The following is a 20,152-nucleotide window of genomic DNA, read 5'->3' as shown; positions in this document are numbered from 1 at the left end:
GAATAGGAATTCAAGGCCCATACCTAAACATAGTAAAAGCCATATACAGCAAACCAGTTGCTAACATTAAACTAAATGGAGAGAAACTTGAAGCAATCCCACTAAAATCAGGGACTAGACAAGGCTGCCCACTCTCTCCCTACTTATTAAATATAGTTCTTGAAGTTCTAGCCAGAGCAATCAGACAACAAAAGGAGATCAAAGGGATACAGATCGGAAAAGAAGAGGTCAAAATATCACTATTTGCAGATGACATGATAGTATATTTAAGTGATCCCAAAAGTTCCGCCAGAGAACTACTAAAGCTGATAAACAACTTCAGCAAAGTGGCTGGGTATAAAATTAACTCAAATAAATCAGTTGCCTTCCTCTATACAAAAGAGAAACAAGCCGAGAAAGAAATTAGGGAAACGACACCCTTCATAATAGACCCAAATAATATAAAGTACCTCGGTGTGACTTTAACCAAGCAAGTAAAAGATCTGTACAATAAGAACTTCAAGACACTGAAAAAAGAAATTGAAGAAGACCTCAGAAGATGGAAAGATCTCCCATGCTCATGGATTGGCAGGATTAATATGGTAAAAATGGCCATTTTACCAAAAGCAATCTACAGATTCAATGCAATCCCCATCAAAATACCAATCCAATTCTTCAAAGAGTTAGACAGAACAATTTGCAAATTCATCTGGAATAACAAAAAACCCAGGATAGCTAAAGCTATCCTCAACAATAAAAGGACTTCAGGGGGAATCACTATCCCTGAACTCAAGCAGTATTACAGAGCAATAGTGATAAAAACTGCATGGTATTGGTACAGAGACAGACAGATAGACCAATGGAATAGAATTGAAGACCCAGAAATGAACCCACACACCTATGGTCACTTGATTTTTGACAAAGGAGCCAAAACCATCCAATGGAAAAAAGATAGCATTTTCAGCAAATGGTGCTGGTTCAACTGGAGGGCAACATGTAGAAGAATGCAGATCGATCCATGCTTATCACCCTGTACAAAGCTTAAGTCCAAGTGGATCAAGGACCTCCACATCAAACCAGACACACTCAAACTAATAGAAGCTAAAATAGGGAGGCATCTGGAACACATGGGCACTGGAAAATATTTCCTGAACAAAACACCAATGGCTTACGCTCTAAGATCAAGAATCGACAAATGGGATCTCATAAAACTGCAAAGCTTCTGTAAGGCAAAGGACACTGTGGTTAGGACAAAACGGCAACCAACAGATTGGGAAAAGATCTTTACCAATCCTACAACAGATAGAGGCCTTATATCCAAAATATACAAAGAACTCAAGAAGGTAGACCGCAGGGAGACAAATAACCCTATCAAAAAATGGGGTTCAGAGCTAAACAAAGAATTCACAGCTGAGGAATGCCGAATGGCTGAGAAACACCTAAAGAAATGTTCAACATCTTTAGTCATAAGGGAAATGCAAATCAAAACAACCCTGAGATTTCACCTCACACCAGTGAGAATGGCTAAGATCAAAAATTCAGGTGACAGCAGATGCTGGCGAGGATGTGGAGAAAGAGGAACACTCCTCCATTGTTGGTGGGATTGCAGACTGGTACAACCATTCTGGAAATCAGTCTGGAGGTTCCTCAGAAAATTGGACATTGAACTGCCTGAGGATCCAGCTATACCTCTCTTGGGCATATACCCAAAAGATGCATCAACATATAAAAGAGACACGTGCTCCACTATGTTCATCGCAGCCTTATTTATAATAGCCAGAAACTGGAAGGAACCCAGATGCCCTTCAACAGAGGAATGGATACAGAAAATGTGGTACATCTACACAATGGAATATTACTCAGCTATCAAAAAGAACGAGTTTATGAAATTCGTAGGCAAATGGTTGGAACTGGAAAATATCATCCTGAGTGAGCTAACCCAGTCACAGAAAGACATACATGGTATGCACTCGTTCATAAGTGGCTATTAGCCCAAATGCTTGAATTACCCTAGATCCCTAGAACAAACGAAACTCAAGACGGATGATCAAAATGTGAATGCTTCACTCCTTCTTTAAATGAGGAAAAAGAATACCCTTGGCAGGGAAGGGAGAGGCAAAGATTAAAACAGAGACTGAAGGAACACCCATTCAGAGCCTGCTCCACATGTGGCCCATACATATACAGCCACCCAATTAGACAAGATGGATGAAGCAGAGAAGTGCAGACCGACAGGAGCCGGATGTAGATCTCTCCTGAGAGACACAGCCAGAATACAGCAAATACAGAGGCGAATGCCAGCAGCAAACCACTGAACTGAGAATAGATCCCCCGTTGAAGGAATCAGAGAAAGAACTGGAAGAGCTTGAAGGGGCTCGAGACACCATATGTACAACAATGCCAAGCAACCAGAGCTTCCAGGGACTAAGCCACTACCTAAAGACTATACATGGACTGACCCTGGACTCTGACCCCATAGGTAGCAATGAATATCCTAGTAAGAGCACCAGTGGAAGGGGAAGCCCTGGGTCCTGCTAAGACTGAACCCCCAGTGAACTAGACTATGGGGGGGAGGGCGGCAATGGGGGGAGGGTTGGGAGGGGAACACCCATAAGGAAGGGGAGGGGGGAGGGGGATGTTTGCCCGGAAACCGGGAAAGGGAATAATTCTCGAAATGTATATAAGAAATACTGAAGTTAATAAAAAAAAATTAGAAAAAAAAAAAGAAAAAGAAAGAAGCTGGAGAGTTGGCTCAGTGGTTAAGAGCACTGACTGCTCTTCCGGAGGTCCTGAGTTCAATTCCCAGCAACCACATGGTGGCTCACAAATATCCGTATTGAGATCTCATGCCCTCTTTTGGCCTGCAGGCATACATGCAGGCAGAAAACTGTATGATGTATACATGAAATTTTTTTAAAAAGGGGGTGTGTGTGTGTGAGAGAGAGAGAGAGAGAGAGAGAGTTAGAGAGAGAGAGAGACAGACAGACAGACAGACAGACAGAGAGACAGAGAGATATAGACAGGGAGGGGAGGTGATAACTCACTATGATGAACTACATATTATATTCTAACACTGGAACTTTTGCTGAGCCGAGTTCATATACTTTGCAGTTACTTAAGATTGCTCTCCTGCTGTGCACTCACCCTGTTTGTTTAACCTGCCTTTAAGAGAACAACGGTAACAGCCATCATTACTTGCCTTGTATTTCCCATATAATCAACTTTTACAAAATCAAGTAATAAGTAGTTGTAATCTTAATTTATATTTTCTTCCATTCCCTTGACCCAGCAAACATTGTATGTGTGTATTCATGATATTAATGTGCTGAAAATAGCAAATACAATGAAATGCAACATTATAAAATGATTACCCATCATAAATATTGGACATAGTATAGGTATACTGCTTGATAGCATTTGCTTGTTTGTTTTCTGGGTCAATTGGAGTCAGCACTATAACCGTATGTAGTAAATCTCTATTCAAAGTTTCAATAAAGTAACCCATTCCTTCTTCATGTTATGCTTTCTGTGCCATTCAGCAATAGAAAGAGAAAAGTCCTCTGTTAGAGACATACAGAAAGATCGGAACAGACAGATATACAAGACAAAATTCAGGTAGGCACAGATGCAGGCTCATCCAACAGAGAGACAGGGACAGTGATGATGGAAGATACAGGGAGACAGAAGTAGAGAATTCAAATCTGGGCTTCCTCTTAATCAAATTATGCCAAATGGAAGCTTTTTAATTTCCTTTATTTAATGCAGCAGCTACATATTAATGATGATTATGAGTTTATTATTAATGTGTTGAAACCAATGCAGAAAGAGAATTATACAATATAAGTCTAGATCTTACTGTTCCTTCATTAGTCTCGTGAGTGGTTATGCAAACAATTAGATGTGAGTCTAACTAACATACATGTAACAATTTTATGAATCTGGAACTCCTTTTGTTAACACACTTCTATCTGTCTTATGTGTTTTGCATCATTAGTTTATTTGGGTATGAAATTCTTTTCGTTTCCTTAACTATTGCATTTATTGTATATATAAAATATTAAAAATATTATTACTTGACTTAATATCTTTGTTCATTACGTATTTTAAAAGTGAATGAGAACCTTTGTTAATGTAAATATTTTCCTTTAAAATTAAGCATAATGTAAAAGTAATCAAATATTAACAAGCCCTTTATAGTATTAATTAGAAGTATATAATTTCATACAAAATTTTTATTTCATGTTATATATTCAATTAAAATATTACCTGAATACAATTAGATTTGTTAATTTAAATTTAAAGAATATTTAAGTGTTTTATACCAAATATCAGATTTAAAAAATGAGACAAGATAATTATTTCATGTCAGATATTTGACATATAGTCAATAGAAATTATAGAATGATTATAAACATATTTGTTAAACATATTTGTTTCCAATTTCACATTTATTTATTATTTATAGTGTGCATGTGAGTATGAAGGTTAGAATACACCTTAAAGCAGTTGGTTCTCTCCTTCTACGATGTGAGTCCTGAGGAACAAATTGAGGTAATCCAGCTTGCTTTTTCCAGCTGAGACATCTCACCAGCCCTGTATATGCTTTCATAGATAAATGTTCATATATATACATATGTATATAGACATATATATATATAAAACTTTTAAATTAATCTGAAACTTGCTAGAACATAAAATACAATTTCTATTATTTAATGTATATTAGCGGTATTTTATTAACTACATACTATTAAAAAAAAAGAATCATGAGGTTTATATAGAAAAAGTGCATGGCATTACGGAACTTACATTGCTAAATTTTATCCAGTTGTTTAGTCAAGCCTCAGTCTAGACTTGTGAAGGTGTGTTTATGTGTGATTTAAATCAAAATATTTTTGTAAAGCAGATTATCTTACATAGTGGGGATAAACATAATCCCATTAACCGAAGGTCTTAAGAGAAAAGATTGCAGTGATCAGAAGTGAAAGGAATTCTACATCTTGATTTTCTTTAGATTCCAGCATCAACTCTTCTCATGTCTTTGTCCTGCTAGCTTGTTCCACATACACTGAACTTGTCTGTTCTTACAATTCTGTAAATCGATACTTTAAAATGTATTCTTTCTTTCCCTCCCGCCATCTCTCCATCTCCCTCTCCCTACACACACACACACACACACACACACACACTCTCTCTCTCTCTCTCTCTCTCTCTCTCTCTCTCTCATTGTATCAGTTCTCTTTCTCTAGTATAATATACTATAACTAGTGAATTAACACTAAATTAAAAGGGTGGAGAAATGTCTCTGCAGTGAATAACATTATTTTTTTCTCCATATGACTAGATTTTGGTACCCAGAACCCACATGGTAGTTCACAACTGCCTGTAACACTAGCCCTAGGTAATCTGACTCCTGAGATCTGCTTGCACTAGAATGCATGTGCACGTAACCATTAACAAAGAAACATGCATACAAATTAATATTAAAATCTTTGAAAAGTAACACTGAAAAAAATGTAACTCTGACTCCTCCTACTGTTACTACTAAATAGGAATAAAGAGACATTTTTAAAGAAGTAAACAAGTGTTGTCAGTGAGGAGGGGACAGAAACATTGCTTCACACTGTTATTTCCAGCAGCATAGAAAGTTCATTTAATCTTTTATATTCACTACCTCAGCCAAACAAGGATTTGCATATGTATTATTACCTCTCATTCTGGTCATAATATACCCTGACACATATACTTTTACTGATATGTTATCCCACTATAGGCACAGAATAACGGGGCTGATGAATGTGAACCATATTGTTGGGTTAAGGGGTATGAACTTACAATAATTTATGATATTAAAGATGTTGTCTCTTTTCCACTGTGTTTTCCCAGCTTCTTTCATCCAAACAAAAGAAAACAAAACAAAACAAAACAAAAAACCCAGGTGTTGATATGTGTCTGTATTTATGTCTGTGTCTTCAGTGAGATTACATTAATCAGCATACTGGGTATCAACACACAGTATGACTGCCTGTAATAAAGTCCAAATAGGACCTCAATATAAAATGAGTTATACTGAAAAGGAAAGAAGAAAACATGGGGAATAGCCCTAAATTCATTGTTATATGAAATGACTTTCTGAACAGAACATTATTAGCACAAGCACTAAGATCAACAATTAATAATTAATAAGTGGGACTATGTGAAACTGAAAAACATCTGCACAGCAAAGAGCCACCATCATTCAGTCAAAGAGGCAGCCTCTAGAAAAGGAAAAGATTTGCATTAACTATAAATCCAACAGAGGGCTAATATAAAAATGTATAGATAAGAACTCAAAACATGCAAGATCAAGAAAACAAACCAATTAAAAATGGATCACATATGTAAACAGAAAAATGTCCAAATAGGGTATACAAATGACTGAAGAACACAGAAATTATTATTATCCTCGGTTGTTGGTGAAATGCAAATCAAAACAACTTTGTTATTTCACCTTATACTTGTCAGAATGGCTAAGATCAATAAAACAAAGGACAGCCTGTGGTCTTGAGAAAGCAGGACACTCACCCATTCTTGGTAGGACTGAAAACTTATACAACCACTATGGAAATCAGTGTTGCAGTTCCTCAGGAAGGTGTTACTCAATTTACCTCAAGACATACCTATACCACTCTCACACATATACCTAAAGGATGCTTTATCCTACCACAGAGATACTTGTTCAGCCAGGTTCATTACTGCCCTATTTATAATAGCCGAAAATTGGAAACAACCTAGATACCCCTCAACAGATAAATGGATACATAAAATGTGGTATATTTACAAAATGGAACATTAACATAGCTGTCCACAATAATGAAATCATGAAAATTGCAAGTAAATGGGTGAAACTAGAAAAAATAAATAATCCTGAGTGATGTCATCCATCTCCTGAAAGACAAATATATGGCTTTGCTTATATGTGGATATTATTTGTTAATTCCATAATAAGAAAGGTATAATCCATAGAGCCACAGAGGATAGATATAGAATCAGGTACTAGGGGGTATGGTTAGCTCTTCTTAAGAATGAGAAATAGAATAGATAATTATGAACGAATGGGGGACTACAATACAAAGATCAAGTGAGAGGGATAGAAGAGCAAGGGAGGGATTACAAAGCAAGACAAATAAAACAGAATCATATGAGTAGTGATATGGATACGTATTATAGCAGAAGTTTCTAAAATATGTACATAAGCTCTTAGGTGCTTATTTGTTGTCTACAGAGAAACAGAAATGGGGTGGATCTTGATGGGAAGGGAGAAGTAATAGAACTCATAAAAATAAAGGGAGTGGAAACTCTAATCAGGATATAGTGTATGAAAATCTGTTTTCAATAAAAAATAAAGAAGGCAACTATATAGTAATAAATGGAAACATCATTAAAATTTATGGTATTTATATATAATTTATTTTGTATATAGATGTCTATTGTGTTTACATTCTTAAAATAAAGTTGTTTTTACTGTATACTTATTTTTATTTCTGTAAAATATGTAACTACATACATATAAAGTGAAGGGCAAAGGGACCGTTAGACCAATCTTCTCTATATTTCCTCTTCTCTTGATACCTTGTCACTGTGCAAGCTATCCATTCCTGGTAATTTCCAAATTATGCCACTGCCACTATTCTCTTATGATCTGTATCACACAGACACTTCTGTCTCTACAAATTTAGCAATTACACCATTGTTATCACAGCTTTCATCAATTCTCTCATCACTCCTTTCTTAAATTATCTAGTCTCTTCAATATCCTGATTTTTAAAGTCATGCTCATGACTAAATGAATATAACTATTCCTTAGAAGCCTTTCAGAAACCCTCTCCCTCAGAGCACAAAGCCACTCTCCTTTCTGCCTCTCAGTCTGTAATGATGGTCTACTTAGGTACTTATCAGAGACTACCTTGTCAGAATGTGATTGTTCAAGTACCTACATTTGATCACAAACTCTGTTAAGGAAAAGGCAGAAGCTTCTTTCTTTCTCGATTTCCTCTATAACCTCTGATATTAACTGTCACCAAGTAAACTCGTATGCTTCTTTCACTGAACTGAACTCTTTTGTTGCCAGCAGGTGCTAGATGTCAAAAGAAGGAAATTTATATGGCTGACCACACTACTTCTAAAATAAGCTACCATCTAATAGACAATAGTTGAGAAGAACATATTAGTTGGCATTCCGTTAGCAATAGAGATTTCATAAAAATGTATATAAAACAAGATAGACTTTTTCATGCATTTGTTTATGGCAATGAATGATAGGTTGAGAAAATAGCTATAAAACTGTCAGTTAATTCAAAACCACCTGGGAGTATTTTTAATCTTCCTTTCATTGAATATTCTCCCATCTGTAGCTCTCTGGATGAGGTCTTTAAGCAGTGCAATATGAATTCCTTCTCTTAAAATGGATATGATGCAACCAAATTTCTCAGAGAATTCAGGGCTGATATAAAACTACTCTTTCTTTAGACTAACATACTGTTTCAGTGGTCCTTCTGGTTTGGTTGATAAAAATTAAAGACTTTACACTCTATTTCCCAAATCCTCTTAAGCTACCATTCTATAAAAAGTTCCTCTTACCATGACAGCTCATGACATTTTTGAGTATCTAGGATGTGCCATATATCCATATTACAAAAGGAACAACTTATCACTCATTGTCACCAACTAGCTCTTTAGTTATAATAATTATTATTAATATTCATCCACACCTTTTCAACAGTATAAAAATATAAGCATAGTTATGGAAAAGAGAAAGAGTTGGTTTTCCAAGTCTTGAGGATGATCTCTCTTTAACCTATATCATGTATGTGGCTTAGAGATTCTGTCTGATCAAGAGTACAAGGCAAAGACCATACTGACATATTGAGTGTCTCAGCTGTCAAGGATGTTCTAGCCAATATTACCACCTAATTGCAAATACCTGTTTCACAAGTACATCCCTTTTCTGGATATGATGAACATGAATCTGACTAGTCTTATGAATTACAACTGGTAGTGTAGTGTAAGAGTGTTTTCTAGCTAGGGCATGGCTGGGTCTGCAGAACAGACAGGAAGCTCACAGTCCTGTATTCTATATTTTTGTGTGCAAATTGGTGAGGTAAAATAGAATTTGTCTCTTTTATTCATAGAACAAATATAAGCAAGACTGCATTGAGTTGCATAAAGGACAATATGCCAATCATCTGAAGTACCTACAGCACCCTATCATCATCTAGTGTAAGAATCTGACTGATTCCGTTGATGTAATGCTTGTCAATCAGAAAACAGCATGAATAAGGTAGAAAAAAATGGACTTCCATGTTACTCTCAAGTTATCAGAGGTTGTAGGCCTCCATACCAGTGGTTTTCCATGGTGATTTCTGGTCTGGCTAGGTTTGTGGGTTCATGAAAAGGGAAGGGAACTTGGGTAGGTGTTGTTCAGCCTCCATTCAACAGGGGGCTGGCTAGTTGGAAGTGGTACAGAGGGGCTTCTGGCAGCGAGACCTCTTCCCCAAGCAGTGGTGCTACAGCTCTCATGACGGAAGCTCTCTAAGATAAAAAAAAGAAACCTCAGGTGACAGTAGATGATGGCGAGGACATGGAGAAAGAGGAACACTCCTCCATTGTTGGTGAGATTACAAGCTGGTACAACTACTCTGGAAATCAGTGTGGAGGTTCCTCAGAATATTGAACATAGTAGTACCTGAAGACCCATCTATACAACTCCTGCACATACACGCAAAAGATGCTCCAACATATAACAAGGACACATGTTCCACTATGTTCTTAGCAGCCTTATTTATAATAGCCAGAAGCTAGAAAGAACCCAGACATCCCTTAATAGACGAATGGATACAGAAAATGTGGTACATTTACACAATGGAGTACTACTCAGCTATCAAAAACAATGACTTCATGAAATTCTTAGGCAAATGGATGAATCTAGAAAATATCATCCTGAGTGAGGTAACTCAGTCCCAAAAGAACACACATGGTATGTGCTCACTGATCAGTGGTTATTAGGCAAAGAGCTTGGAATACCCATGATAAAACTCATGGACCACATGAAGCTCAAGAGGATGGATACCAAAGAGTTGATGCTTCAGTCCTACTTAGAAAGGAGAACAAAATAGTCAAGGGAAGTAGAGGATGAGAAGAACTTGGGAGGAAGAGAGGAGGGGGAGGGGAAAAGAGGGGCAGAATCAAGTATGGGAGGAGATGGAGATGTACAGATGATCAGGAAATTAAACAGAGTTGAGCAGCAATCGGGGATGGGGAACTGGGTGTAGCTACCAGAAAGTCCCAGATGCCAGGAAAGCAGGAGTCTCCCAGGACCCCACAGGGATGACATTAGCTGAAACACCCCACTAAGGGGAGGGAGAACTTGTCAAGATCATATCCAGAGGTTGGGTAAGCCCCCCCAACTCACCCCCAGTTGAGGGATGGGGCCACCTATCCGTCTCCTCAATTTTAACCCTGAGTTGTTCCTGTGTGAAGGAAATACAGGTACAAAGTACAGAGCAGAGGCTGAAAGAAGGGACACCCAGAGTCTGCCTCACCTGGGGATCCATCCTACATTCAGACAACAAACCTAGACACTGTTGCAGATATCAAGAAATGCTTGCTGACAGGAGACTGACACAGCTGTCTCCTGAGAGGCTCTGCCAGATCCTGACCAATATAGATGCAGATGCTTGAAGCCAACCATCTGACTGATCACGGGGACCTGAGTGGAGGAGTTAGGGGAAGGTCTGATGGAGCATCAGTAGGAGGGGAGGCCCTTGGTCCTGTGAAGGCTTGATGCCCCAGTGTAGAGGAATGCTAGGGAGGTGAGGCGGGAATTGGTAGGTGGGTGAGGGAGTACCCTCATAGAAGCAGGGTAAGGGGTGATGGGATTGGGGGTTTGTAGAGAGGAAACCAGAAAAGGCGATAACATTTGAAATATAAATAAATAAAGCATCCAATTTAAAAAAAATATAAAGAGAAAAAGACCATACTTTGATACTCAAATATTATTGAATGTGTGGTCTTGGATGAAGAGTCATAAATTTACTCTTAGAGAAAACTGTTATTTCCTCTTCTAGTGGCTAACAGTTGCCAATAGCTTCATGGATAAGGGTTGATTGTATATTCAATTCTCCTAGTCTGGCATAGGTTTACAATAGTTTTGTACATAGTGTCCAAACTGATACAAACAAGCAGTATGTGAAGCTGCTCTTCTATGACCTAAAGATACTATTTCCTTGTAATTATTTACCACTGTCTTTCCACTCCATCTTCCAAAATGGACTCTGAGATTTGGGTGGGGAGAAAGAGGGAGAATATGTGTTTTGCTTAAGGCTAAGCATTCTATAGTCTTTTCTCCTCTGAACTTAGGTCAATTGTGACATGTTAATTGCCATCTACTACAAATACATGCTTCTCAGATGGGACTTAAATTTGTACAACTGATCTACGGGATATAATGATTAGTCATTAGGATCTGGTTTAATATTATGCCCATATAGCAGCATAATAGTATTAGGCTCTCCAATGAGACCTCTGGACTGAATAACTATAGGTACTTAGCTTGATCATAGTTCTAGGTGTAGGTACTTAGCTTGCTCTCATCTGTTAGAGCAAGTCTTAAACCTAATCAGAAAGTTGTTGGTTACTTCCAATATGTATATATCACTATACTATCACTAGGCATGTCTTGCCAGGTCAGTAATTATTGTAGTTCAATAATGGCAGCTGTGTAAGACTAGGGATTACTTTTCACCTCTGGTAGAATACATAGCACCCACCTTTTGACCCTGAAAACTGAGACAGTAAAGATGAAGGTCCATACTAGCTTGATTTTTCCATGTTCTTTGATTGAAATATATGATGCCTTCAGCAGCAAGGTCTTATAGATAACAGAGGTTCACACAACTTTGATTTGCCTCAACCAATGCCTGGGGGAACCATTGCTTTGGAAAGTAAGTCTGCAGGACTAGGTCACAACCATAATGCTATTACTAGGATTCACTACTACTCTGCAATTCTACAACACATGTAAGTGACAATTGTCTAATTAGATACACAATTACTTATAGGATAAAAATGTAAACAGAAGCAGCAAAAGGTCACCTTCAGCTCATTGTAACTTGAGTACTAATGCTTAAATCCCTCAAATATATAATCCTACCTATTCTTTGAATAACCAGCCTTTCCTTTTGAAAAATATTTTTACTGTTGGACAATTTCATACACACAGCTAATGTATTTTAATCATTAATCATTTAATCATTGCCCTCACTGTTATGTTATACCATTTCTACTCACACTGAATACCCAACTTATTCCCCCAAATCCCCTTTCCTACCTTCATGATTTTTGTGATTCACTGAGTTTAATTAGGTTTTCTTGTATGAACTCCAAGTGTGGGTTTACTTACTTGGAAACTGTGCAACTTACTATTTAGTTAGGTTTTCTTGTGTGAATGTAAGTGTGGATTTATTTACTTGTAGACTTGTATAACTTACCAGTCACTATATCACTGAAGAAAATGACTTCCTTCTACCAACTACAATTTAGTGCTCATAATTTCTCATGGAGGATAGGGTCTGGTAAGTTTCTTTCCCATTGTGATTGGGGTATTGGTTGATTTAACCTTGTACTAGCCTATAGGTAACCACAATTGATATATAACCAGCATTTTTAGGTTTATCTCTCAAAGGCCTTAATATTATATAAAGGCATTGGTTTGATTTCTAGTTCTTTACCAAGAAATTAGTGGATCTTTCTTAAACTTCATTTTCTATTTCTAAAATGTGAGTAATAATGAAACCTATTTCATTTACAGGGAATATTGAAATGAAAGAAGTTCCATGGATTTCCTTATATACCCAGATAAAATTTTCTTTACGAATTTATTTTTTTTCTACATAACCTTTTTCATGGTCTCCAAGCAGTCTTCCCTGTTCTGTGTTTTGAATTGCTGCTATTTTGGTGGTGACATAAACAAACAGCTACTAAAAGTTCATTAAATTCTCTCTAAATGTGTGTTCAAATAATCCAAACAGGTTCTAATGAAATAGCACTAGCTAACACTCACTGAGGTTTTATCCGGGTTCTGCTCTAAACATTCCAAATGCTCTCTCACATAGTTCTCCAAAACCTTAAGGCTGATATAAGTAATTCTATTTTATAGAAAAGGAAATGAAGTCCGAAGTTTATAGAGGCAAGTCTTTTTTTATTGGAGGTCACAAGGCTAAACGGCCAATCCAGGCAGCTGGCTGTCAAAAACTTGTATGTGGTTTTGTTATGTGGCTTCGGAATGGTTGGAATTATGGAAGAAAAAGGTACAAAAGCAAGGCCCTCAAACACAAATGATAGAGGACTCATGTTGGACAGAATTTTTTGTGAAATGAACTGAATAATAAAAATAAAGCAGATCCTCTTTCCATATCCTCTGCACTGCTATGCAAGGTATTATGGTATTATGCTTTGCAATATTAATGGGCATGATCAGGAGTTTTGCATAATTCAGATACCTCTAGGGAAGCAACTTCAAATCATTCTTATTTTATGTGCTTTTGGTCCCTTGACCCAGTCCTTTCGAAGAAGAGAATGACCATAAAGTGTTGACAAATTCAGCAGTGAAAGAACTGGAGAAAACTAAGCAATCTGAACACCAGAAAGCAGCATGTGTCATGACTCATCTGAAGTCACTGAGAAGGAAATTCACTCTAGTACTTATAGTGCTTATAGTAAGATATGAGTATGGCCAATATGATTAAGTGGAAATGATAGATATCAAGAAAATTCTTTTATATAATAAATTATATAGCTATTTTGTAGACCTAATTATTTCATGTCTATTAGTACTAGTGAGAAAAATGTCTATTCATTGGGTTTGCTCATGATACAATAACCACATATATATTTTTTCCAAACTGTTCAAAGATATGAACTCAGATTTACCAAATAGTGAAATGTTTCAACAGAGTACCGCACATGTATTAGATGTTTTTTTTCTTAAATATTTTTTAAATCCATACGCAATAAAAAAGGAAGATCAAAGGGGTTGGGGATTTAGCTCAGTGGTAGAGCGCTTGCCTAGGAAGCGCAAGGCCCTGGGTTCGGTCCCCAGCTTTGGAAAAAAAAAAAGGAAGATCAAAACCACTAATGGGCAAATGCAAATTTATGAGCAAATATTTTTCCACTGTATCCTTGAAATCCAAATTTATATGAAGAACAATTATATTTTAACATTAATAGGGCTTTAGGGCTATTGAATTTTCATCCTATTTCATAAATTTCATCCTATTTCATAAATTAGAATATGGCAGGACTACAAATAACATTGTTTAGACAAACACATTGTGTAAAAATTATCCTGGTAGCAGCATTGGGCACTTTATGGATGTTCAGATTCCAGTTTATGCTTTAGTAAACAACATGGCATGTTTCAACAGAATATATAAATTAGAATTTGTTCCCCTGTGATACTTACGAAGATCTTACTCTTAAAAGACAAAAGCTTAGAAAAATAGAATTATTCAAACCACTGGAATAAGCAGAGAAATACAAACTCGCCCCCCAGTTACTCAGTTGTAATCTATATCATGAAAAAGGTAAAGACAATAGGGAAAACAGGATTACAGGGGATAATAGAAAATCTCCATCTGATGTTGTTCAGATATTGTAAAATGTATTAATTCTACTTTTCTCTTAGGGAAAAGAAGTTATCTCTCATTAACCAAATAAAAATGACTAAGAGTCTGCTCATATTTGCATAAATATCTTTACCAAATTTTCATATCTTTTTCAGTCAAGAGACAGCTCAATTACATATATAATGAAAATTCAGTATCTTACTGAGTCACTCACTAAAATTTACTTTTTTGAGCTGGCATATTGCAACCTGGTAGGAAACTGTCAGCTTCTACACTGGAAAAGGAAAGTTCAGATACATCAACTGAACAACTCAGTGTTGGCCATTACAATATTCTTGGCATGCTGGATATATAAATGACATTCTGAAATATATTGTAGAACAACAGAACCTAATTTTATTCTGTTTTTTCAAAATTGGCAGTGGAAGATACTGCCTAGTTTCTTTACAAATCTGTCATCTTCTTCCTGGGCTTAATACTGATACTGTTTTCATACTATCTTTGTGGTGATGGGCTCATGTCACATGTCACCATGAACAGAATATAAAAATCAATGCATACTATTTTTAGGCTTGACTCACGACAAATTCACATGAGCAATACTCATCCCATAGCCACCTATTAAATACCCAAAATATTATGCATACAAAATATGAACGAAAATTTGGTTCTCAGGTAATTTTATAGAGTCCATTTTGGGACTGTAACAGAATAAAAGGTAAACTTCTAGTAGAGAAAGCCAGCAAGATATGGGCTCTAGTCAAAATGGTTAATGTTCATCACGTAGAACATTACTTTACATACAAATTTATAGTTTGAACAACAACTGGAGTTTAGATTTCACAACTGTGAACAGGCTATTTTAACGAACATCAGTACAAATGAAAGAGACAGTATGTCTAAGAAATGAATCAAGAAATATGTAATCATAGCACATAAATATATGAAATTCTTGGGATCACATTAAAAACAGAAAGAAAAAAGATTTAGATAAAGTAGAAAAAGAAACAAGCCATCTAGCTAGAAAGAGACTTTGCTTGGAAAGCCTGAACAATTTGACTAACTTGGAAACCAATTATATATAGCAAAAAGATACTATGAGGCATAAGGTGTCATTGTGAAAACTTGATATGTACATGTACTTTACATGATACTGAAAGCTAACCTAGTAAATGATAGCTATTGCAAGGGCCACTGTAAGATGGACATTAAAGATGGTTCAGAAAAAAAAGTTGGCTTAGCTCAACAACCAAGATTAATAGAAGGAGACTAGTATCTCCATGAATGCCAGCTCAGATAGATGGTTGGTAAGAAGCCAATATTCTTCCACACTATGTTTACCACATTCCTCAGATACATCAACCAAGCAACTCAGTGTTGGCCATTACAATATTGTTGGCATGCTGAACATATAAATGAACGTAAGCCCTACCGTCACGAAAAACACAACTTTGTAACTTATTGAAATCACAATTAGTTGTTGTGTGACTTTACATACTGAAAATGTTCATCAGTAAAATATTTATCATATTCGAGCATTTTCTATTTTCTATCACTTGAGCTGCTACTGAGATTTTCATGCATGTAACCTTAACTTTTCCTGGCCCATTAAGAGACTTACTTCGGTCAGTAATGATTGTTCTGGCTTCTTGATTGCTGGTTTTGTTTTTCAAATTCTGGGCAGCAGTAATGAGTTCCTCCAACTGGGGGCGTCTCTGTTCCAAATCTTGCAGTGTTGCCTGAAAGAGAAAAAAAAATCTCTTGCATCGGGAGTTCTCCAACACTGTATCCTCCTTTTATGCAGCATAAAGGAAAAGTGCTATTTTTCAAACCAGCCAAAACACTTTTAGAAATAAAAATATGTAACTGGATATGAATCTGCAGTTTGCATGGCTTTATAGAAAAATTACTGAATGCCAAATATGTTTCATTCTTAGCCACAAGATGATTTCCAGTGAAAATCTTAAGAGACTTGCCTCTCTAACCTAAGAACTAACATGGAATCATTTCCTACTATCTGGGTTTATGCAAATAAATTTACTAAAAAATGTAATTTTGAATCATGACAGCATATTTTAAATGGGTTAGTTTTATTTATAACCTCAGTAAATAACATTTTCATATATGTATATATATATGTATGTATATGAAACAGAAAACCCCATACATCATTTCAGATATATTATTTAATTTCTTTGTAAATGTAATTCATCACATATATTATAAGGTGATACATATAAACTCTAGCGGGTTTCCTTAAAGTTGCCTGACCATAAAAATCACCAAACTTCTTTGATCCATTTCAGAGCTAGTAAGTTAATAAAGAACTGGTAATTCTCATTTGTAATAAATTCTTTACTTCACCATATGATTATGAATATTTGGATAGCAACATTAACACACAATAACACACTAGTCCTCAGAGCCTTCCTTTATATAAGTATTTGGTTTTATATGTGGTGTATGTGGTATTTGTATATACATGTATGCAGACACAGCCACCTATCTACGCACACATTGAGATTGTAATGTTAGGTGTCTGCCTCACTCTCTACCTTATTACTTTGAGACAGGGTATTTACAAGAACGTACAGATCATGATTTTCAGAAAGCTTCAGTGATCCTCTTATCTTTACCCCTGGAATATGGAATCCTGGAGGTTGGACTAGAAGCTAGAATATGTTTATGCAACACGCACTCTTAAACATGGAGCTACCTCTCAAATACTCATATAAAGTAAATCATAATTTTGATTTAATAGTCTTTTCATACCATGCAAAATAATATAGTCAACATTAAAAACAACTAAGTTAATATATAACAACTTCCTTTTGTCTTCAAGCATCAATCTACTCTAGTCTCTATATTCTATGGCTCAAATCTTAATAATAAGGACAAATGTGTGAAAAATTGTGACTCTACCTCATTCTGGTTCTAAAACTTAATATATTTTATTTTAATTTGATAAACAATAATTACTATTAATTTAAAACCACTCTAGCAGATGTCATATGTGGATTTTACTTTTTATTTTTATTTTTTTACCCTAAGTTCATAGGGTATCTAGTTCAAGGTTTTTGGTTGCCCTAGCAGTATTGAGTATGAGTTCTGTGTCATGGAGTAGGCTTTAAATCAAAACAGATATTGGTTGGTTTTGGTTACTCCCCCATGCTTTGTGATACAATGACACTAGTATATTTGCTACTAGTATAGCAAATAGGATACCATTGTAGATGACAATATTTGTGGTATTTATGTTTCTTCTTTGGTAGCATGTACAGCACCTTCCAAATACCAAAAACACTATCACAAAAGTATTTATGCTCAGGGTACTTTTCCTGAAATCAGAATTGTTTATCTATCCTGGTTATTGTTGTTGGTGGTGATGGTAGTGGTTGTATGTATGCATTTCCGTATAAACCTGAAAATTATCCTTTAAAGATTTGTGAAGAATTGAAAATCTGTTGGAATTTTGGTGATGATTGCATTGAATCACTTGATTGCTTTTTGTAGGGTGGCCATCTTTACTATATTAATTCTACTGATCTATGAGCATAAGAGATCCTCCTATCTTCTGATATCCTCTTCATTTTCTTTATTCAGCATTCTAATTTTTTTGTCATACAAATCGTTCCTTTGTTTTGTTAGAGTTATTCCAAGATATTTTATATTATTTGGGACTATGGTGAAAGGTGTGGTTTGAGGTCTTTTTAAAAAATTTATATTCAGGTCTTGCCACCCTCTCCGTATTCCCTCCCAGAGATCCACATCCCTTGCCTTCAAAGCAGATACTTACACCCAACCATTGAAATGAGGTCAGGGACCCCTATGGTTGAGTTAGAGGAAGGATTGAAATAGCTGAAGGGGAGAGTGACCCCATATGAAGACCAGTTGTCTCAACTAACCCAGACTCCAAGGAGCTCACAGAGACTGAGCCACCAACTTGATTTTCTCAGTCCATTGGTCATTTGTATATAGGGGTGGGGCTACTGATTTCTTTGACATAATTTTGTATCTAGCCACTTTATGGGAGGTGTTTATCAGCTGTAGGAGTACTATGGTAGAATTTTTGGGGTGACATGCATACTATCATATCATCTTGAAATAAAGATAGTTTGACTGCTTCCTTTCTGATAACAGTGAAGATAGCCTACCTGTTTCCTTCCTCAGAGTAGACTATGAGCCCCCAGAAAGTGCCTGTTGGCATTTGCAGCTGGATAAGGCAATGAGTTGGGGTAGGCGTATAAAGGAAGGAAAGACTGTGTGATCCACTGGGGAGCTAGGTATTGAGAGGAGAAAAGCTACTGCAGATGGTCTGCTACAGAGTTGGTGATAGATTTGGGAAGAGGAAGGAGTGAAGATCTTCAGTTAGACTACCTGCTTCCCTGACTGCAGTATATCTCTTATTTTTGTTCTCTTAATAACAAAACCAGAAATTGTCAGACTTCAAACACAATGCTAATAAAAGTGAAAGATGAAATATGGTAGCTAGTGATAGTTCTGGACCTTATTTATCTCTTATGCCCTTTGACTCAAAATAAATTTCTAAGGATTTGGTTTTGGAAAGGGCAAAGCTGGATCTTTTTTTGTATTTCCTCTGTGAATAGGTGAGGGGATCAGGTTTCAAACTTAATCTCAATGACTTCTGGTAATATTAAAATAGTATGAAAAACTTGTTCAAACATTGTCCATTTATTTAGATCATTTATCTTTGTGTGCATTGAAAAATCAGAGGGGCTAGCTTTTAACAAATCTTCCACATTTGTAAGTTGTGATTGCTCAGAAGAAAAATCCAATTTTCAGGTTTCTAACTTTTATGGTTTCTTTATATAAAAGTGTGTTTGAAATATGGAACAAATTGCCAAAGACAGCTATTGAAGTAAGTAGAATAAGTAAGTTGGACGGTGTTGAACAAATTTTAAAGTAGGAACTATAGTTGCAGATAGATTTTATAAAACAAGACACATTCCAGTTTTAGAATGCTAAAGTTGGTAATCTGTGATACAGCAAGCTGACCTCTTCTCAATTGCAAGATTATAGTTAATAGATTGTATGCTTTAAAAATGTTACCCCGAAACCACAGATAAAGTCAAACATTCATCTCAAATTTGATAATGAAACAAATACATGTAGTCAAAAGGAAAAATTTATCCATATTATTCACTCATATTAGTATATTTGTTCATACCCTAGATATTCTAAGGACTCTAGATGTAGCAGTGAACAATATATTTGTTATGGTTAAATAACTAGTGAAAGTTATTTTTAATACTTGAAAAGTTTTGGGTAAGAAGTAACTAGGAGAATATTTTTCTTTGATTTAATATTAGTTCACACTCAAATGTTAATATCAGTGTTTGCTTTTTACTGGCAGGTATATTACTTGGTGTTTGCTCTACTTCTGTTTACTTTTGAGATTTTCAACTTCCCTTGAGAAGTGTGTGGTTAAAGTAACTCCATCAACTTTCACTTGAACTTTCCCACACTCTAAATTAATCCTGACCACAAGG

At 36.0% G+C, this 20,152-nt stretch overlaps 1 protein-coding gene across 12 annotated transcripts in view; it reads right to left on the bottom strand.

Moving 5' to 3' along the window:
* Dmd (dystrophin) overlaps positions 1-20,152 on the bottom strand; it is a 2,367,748-nt gene that overhangs the window by 674,937 nt on the left and 1,672,659 nt on the right. For all 12 annotated transcript variants that reach the window (XM_063279795.1, XM_063279798.1, XM_063279800.1 and 9 more), the window contains one exon: positions 16,264-16,381. In XM_063279795.1, coding sequence (XP_063135865.1) covers positions 16,264-16,381 — 118 coding nt within the window. The remainder of the gene's footprint in view (positions 1-16,263; positions 16,382-20,152) is intronic.

This window comes from Rattus norvegicus, chromosome X, assembly GCF_036323735.1.
Source record: "Rattus norvegicus strain BN/NHsdMcwi chromosome X, GRCr8, whole genome shotgun sequence".
Taxonomy (NCBI): domain Eukaryota; kingdom Metazoa; phylum Chordata; class Mammalia; order Rodentia; family Muridae; genus Rattus; species Rattus norvegicus.
Note: the sequence above shows the minus strand (reverse complement) of the source record. Positions and strands in the feature narration are given on the sequence as shown.